This window comes from Octodon degus, unplaced genomic scaffold, assembly GCF_000260255.1.
Source record: "Octodon degus isolate 3935 unplaced genomic scaffold, OctDeg1.0 scaffold00230, whole genome shotgun sequence".
Taxonomy (NCBI): Eukaryota; Metazoa; Chordata; class Mammalia; order Rodentia; family Octodontidae; genus Octodon; species Octodon degus.
The window spans coordinates 1,731,070-1,736,736 of record NW_004524806.1 but is presented as its reverse complement, the minus strand read 5'-3'; the positions used below and the strand labels follow the sequence as shown (position 1 = coordinate 1,736,736).

The following is a 5,667-nucleotide window of genomic DNA, read 5'->3' as shown; positions in this document are numbered from 1 at the left end:
TTAAAATTTGCCTTTCATCATAAAACTTGTACAAAAGTGTATTTGGTAGCTGTGTCCTATAACTGCTCCTGTTTTTTCAAGATATTAATAAACTTCACACCTTTCTGGAGATAATAAATAAATAAATAAATAAATAATTGAGAGCCACAGTAGGGTTCCCCTTGATCCCAGCTATGGCTATAGATCTGGGGAAGGATTTTACAGAGATGAAAGTCAAAACTAAATGAAGTAATTGAATTGGCTCATAACATCCAATATTATCTAGTATTCTTCACCAGAAATGATAATGTCCATGGTCTGGGGTAATACAGATTCCCTTGGGCCTCCTCAGACCAGCATATGGGGATTTTGGCTGCTCTAGCCCCTTACTCTTGGAGCAAGGCCCAGGCAGTGGCTTGGTGCAGTTTTGTGCATAGTGTCCAGACGTCTTAGACTTGCACTTAAAACAGAAATTCTTGGGGCTGAGGAGATAGTTTAGCAGCATAAGGGCCTGCCTAGTAAATGGAAGGTCCCTGAGTTTGATCCCCAGTATCAAAAAAGAAACAAAAATCCTTTCCTTGAGTATCCCTGGGTTTTCCCTTAGACAGAGTGAATTTAAAGCATTCTAATTGGAGAGCAAAACCATGCTCGAAAAGAACCACATAAAACAACAGTTGTGTTGGTACATACCTGTAAGCCTGGTACTCAAGAGAGGAAAGAAAGGGGAATTGCAAATTCAAGACCAGCTAAGACCTTGACTTTAAAAAAAAAAAAAAAAGTCTTTTGTTTCTAGCTCTTTTATTCTATTTTTAAAATATTTAACCATGTTGTGTAGATATCAATGATATTTCTCTCATAAGTGACTAGTACTTCGTTTTACAGATTTACCATCATTTGCTTATGTATTATTCACCTGCTGAAAGACACATAGATGGTCTCACTACGCAGATTGGACTTGTAGTGATCCCCTGTTTTCAGCCTCTCAAGCACTGGGATTACAGGTGTTCACCACACCATGCCCAGTCTTAAGTTGCCGACTCAGCATATCCGGGAGCGGGGGCCGCCACGGTACACCGGGGATCGAACCCCAGTCTCTGCGCCTGCTTAAGCTTAAGCAGGTGCTTTAGTCCACTGAACTATCTGGCTAGCTCTACTAGTTTGTTTTAGTTTTGGGTTATTAGGTATAAATTTGCTGTGAACATTCACAAACATCTTTCTGTGGCCATATATTTTCTTTTTTAGTACAGGGACTATAGGGTCTCACTACATAGATCGTACTCGTAGTGCTCTCTCTGTATTCAGCCTCCCAAGAGCTGGCCCACACTACCACACCCAGTCTCAGACACAATCTCAGTGCTGTAGCCATTTATTTTTATTTCTCCTGGTTAAATAACAGTGAATTGTTGGTTCACATCATAGGTATAGGTTTTTATGAGCTACTAAACAGCTATCCAAGGATTTCTACAATTTTACATTCCCATAAGCAGTCTACAAGAATTCCAGCAGCTATACATTCTCACCAACACTTGCTACATCATTCTTTTTTAATATTATCAATTCTAACCAGAATTTAGTGATACCTTATTATGATTGTGTTTTCTCTGGAGACTAGTGATATTGTTACCTTTTCATGTCTTCATGTCTATCCTGCCTTAGCCTCGTGAATCCTGGGACTACTGGCATGCACCACCACACCCAGAATTACGTGGTTCCATTTATGTGAAATTCCAAAAAGTGTAAACTACTTGTAGTAACAGAAAGCAGGTCAGTGGTTGGTTAGGAATAGAGGAAAAAAATTGAAGAAGGCACAAAGGCCCTTTTTGGAGAATGAATCTTCTGTATTTGCTGTGGTGGTAACATAGGTATATATATTTGTCATCAAACTATGTGCTTAAAAGTTGATCAGACGTGTGCTAACTTGATACTATTTTACAGATCTTCCTGTTTTAAATCTTCATAAGCTCTTTTAGAGTTTAGGTTATTGTCTGATTTGTGTCTTCTTTTTATTTATTTTTTTTTGGCAGAACCAGGGATTGAACTCAGGCCCTTGTGCTTGCCAGGGAAGCGCTTATTCCACTGAGCCCTCTCCCCGGCCCCTTCTTTTTATTTTTTGAGACAGTGTCTCACTGTGTAGTTCAGACTGGCCTTAAACTCATGGCAGTCCTCTTGCCAGAGCCTCCCAAGTGCTGAGACAAAAAGTGCATCATCACGCCCAGCTTGTGTCATTTTGACTTTTTTTTTTTTTTTTACTAGTATATGTAGATGTGTCAACTTTAGTATATAAAGATTTTGAGACATGTTCTGAAATTGATCCCTGGTGTAAATCTGTCACTTTAAGAGTTTTATGTGTGTATATATTTGTAAAGTCCATCTTTTTTAAGTATAGGGAGAAAAGGCCTCTATTTTGAGTCATTTAAGCCTTATTGATCTTTGGCTATAATCTTTCCCCCCCCAGTGGCCCGTACATGTAATTTGATCCTGATTGTTCTGGATGTCTTGAAACCCTTGGGACACAAGAAGATAATTGAAAATGAGCTGGAAGGCTTTGGAATTCGCTTGAATAGCAAACCTCCTAACATAGGCTTTAAGAAGAAAGACAAAGGAGGCATTAATCTCACAGCCACTGTAAGTAGAGAAGATGATATGAGACAGGCTACTGAAGAAACAACAGTAGGGAGGAGATTGAGGTTCATGGACATTGAATTTGGAAATTTTCTGGCTTTCCTCTACCTTAGTTGAGATAATATAATGATGTACTAAAGATGATAAAAGATTTTAAAGTTAGACTTACATTGACAATTTCATTTCCCTCTTTGGATTTTTCTGTTTAGGGTAGTGTAGAAGTGTAGACTAATCTTATGCTTGTATGAAGTGGTTGGCTGCCAGTATCCTGTGTTTTTGTGCATTTAACACAAGTTTATAGAGTCCAAGCATTATTTTATTGCATGGGCAGTGGTGTTGATGTTGAGAAAGCAGAAGTGCAAACAGGATAGACAAACTCCCACTTTTGGATATAGTAGCAAACAAAATTATTGAGTAAAAACAGTGCATAAGACAATACTAAATCTAAGGAAAAAAGTAAACTAGAGGAAGAGGATAGTGGTATAGTGGTTACATTTTTTAATGTAGTGTACAGAGAAATCTTTGCTTTGGTGACACAGAGTTGCAATCTAACTGCAGGTCCCTGAAGTAGAGCACATCCTTTTGTGGTTGAGGAACAAGAGAGTGAGCAAGTAGAAGAGTAGGTAGAGATGTAGTCCTAGCATAGGGCTATATAATCTGTTGCTTGGGTTTTGAACTATGGAGTAACTATATAATTTGACTTAGGTGTTACTGGAATCATAATGGCTATTGTGTTAAGAAATAGATTGAGGGCTGGTTAGATAGCTAGGTGGTCTAAGCACCTGCATGGCAAGTGCAAGGGCCCAAGTTTGATCCTGAGTATCGCATGGTGTACCAACCCCAGAACCCTGGGTGTGTTGTGCCAGCCCATGCCTGAAATACCAGCACTCAGGAGGCGGAGACAGGAGCAACTTCCAGGCTAGCTTAGACTGAATCATGTGATCCTATCTCAAAAAACCCAAACCAAAACCAAACAGTAGCTGGGAAGATAGCTCAGTAGAGTAAGTGCTTTCCTCCAGAGTTCAATCCCCAGTACTGCAAAAAAAAAAAAAAAAAAAAAGTAATAAAACACAATTCATATACACTCTTATCACAATAATTCAGTCAAGAAATGATGGCTTCTTAAACCTGGGTTGTAACAGTGGGTGAAAAGAGAAGTGATGGATTGTGGGAAAACTTTGAAGGTAGTATATTAGGCATTACAGTTGTGTTGGATTGTGGGTTATGAGAGAAAGAGATTCAGAGATGACTGAGATATTTGTATTGAACTAGAAAAATGAAGTTTCATTACTAAAATTGTAGGACGTCAAGTAAAATTAGTTTGGAGGGGAGAGGAAGCTCAGGAGGTTAGGTTTGAGATGCCATGTAGACACCAGAGTGTTGTTGGTAGAAAGGCAGAAGAAAAACATATCTGGAGACTTTAAAAGCCAGAAGCCTAGCTGAGATTGCTAAGAAATAGAAAAGATCAGATGTTTAAGGAAATAAGATTTTTCAGACAAGGAAAACCAGAAAAGTTTAGAATCTTGGAAACCAAGTAAGTTGTTTCTGATTTAAGGTGTTCTGCGCACAAGATCTTTCTGTTATCCTATTATAATGTTTAAATGTGAGCATTCAGGTTGTTGTTGCTATTGTCCTAACTGTGGTAAGAAGCACATCACACAGAACTGGGGTATAGCTGAGTGAAGGAGCCTCTTACCTACCATGAAGCAGGGGCCATCAGAGTAAAATACTTAGAGCATCTTTATCACCTTTAACCATACAGGACATTGTTATTCAGCATACAGGACAGAGGGACTTTGGCTCCAGGAATAGGACAGGATTGCCATGAAGGTCATTGCCTAAGGCAAGGTGGAGGCTGAGGGACCTGTCTGAGCAGATGTGTGGTGGGGTCTGCAGGGTCACTCCTCTCCTCTGCTAGGGTCACTTCTCTCAGCAAGGAATCTAACCTGAGCCAAAGAAAACTAACAGGCACACAAGCAAACAAACCAATGTCCTGTGTGGAGCATGGTGGCACCCAGGCCTGGGGAAGCTAAGAAAGCAGAGGATCTCCAGTAGTTTGAGGTCAGTCTGGGACACATAATGAGTAGAAGGCTAGCCTGGCAAGGGCCTTTCTCAAAAGTAGATTTGAGCACTCAAAACTTGCTGTATTGGTTAGCTAGGGCTCCAATAATGTGGTACCACACACTGGGTGGCTTAAACAGTAGAAATTGATTTTCCTAATTCTAGAAATCTAAAATCAAGGGGCTGGTAATACAGGTTTTAGATTAGGACCCCACCCTAATGATTTCACTCCAGTGATCTCTTCAAAACCCCTCTCTCTGGGCCAGGGAGATAGCTCAGTAGAATAACTGCTTGCCTGGCAAGTGCAGGGTCCTGAGTTCAATCCCTGGTACTGCAAAAAAAAGAAAAAAAGAAAAGAAAACCCCTCTCTCCAAATGTAGTCACATACTAAGATACTGAAGGTAGAACTTCAACATTTGAATGTAAGGGACTGAGGTGGGGGAGAGGATGAAAAGAGACACATTTTAGCCCATTAATGTCTTCCTTTAAGGGCCAGGGAGATAGCTCAGTAGAATAAGTGCTTTCCTAGCAAGCATAAGGTCTTGAGTTTAATCCCCGGTACAGGGAAAAAAAAAAATCCTTTGAATTGGAAAAAGTTTTTTTGGTTTTTTTTGAAATGTATTTAGTACAGGGTCTATAGGGTCTCACTACACAGATCCTCCTATTTTTCAGCCTCCAAGTGCTGGGATTAGGTGCTAGCTGTCTCAGCGTGCCCTAGGGGTGGGGCTGGCATGGCATGAAGGGGAGTTGGAAAAGATTTTAGTGTTATTTCCTAATAAATTTAGCTGCTCTTATTCAGGGTATTATTTTTAACAATTACTTTACACTAAGGCTAGAATTATCCAAGTAAGTACATGGGTATGTATCTTCCCTACACCCTTACAAGTCATTGTTTCTTCTATCTCTTCAGTGTCCTCAGAGTGAGCTAGATGCTGAAACTGTGAAGAGCATTCTTGCTGAATACAAAATTCATAATGCTGACGTAACTTTGCGTAGTGATGCCAC

The 5,667-nt window shown here is 39.9% G+C and overlaps 1 protein-coding gene across 1 annotated transcript in view; it reads left to right on the top strand.

Annotated features, from left to right (window-relative positions):
- Window positions 1-5,667, top strand: part of Drg1 (developmentally regulated GTP binding protein 1) — a 23,328-nt gene that overhangs the window by 15,524 nt on the left and 2,137 nt on the right. Inside the window, exons 5-6 of the mRNA XM_023705858.1 lie at window positions 2,435-2,604; window positions 5,573-5,662. Coding sequence (XP_023561626.1) covers window positions 2,435-2,604; window positions 5,573-5,662 — 260 coding nt within the window. The remainder of the gene's footprint in view (window positions 1-2,434; window positions 2,605-5,572; window positions 5,663-5,667) is intronic.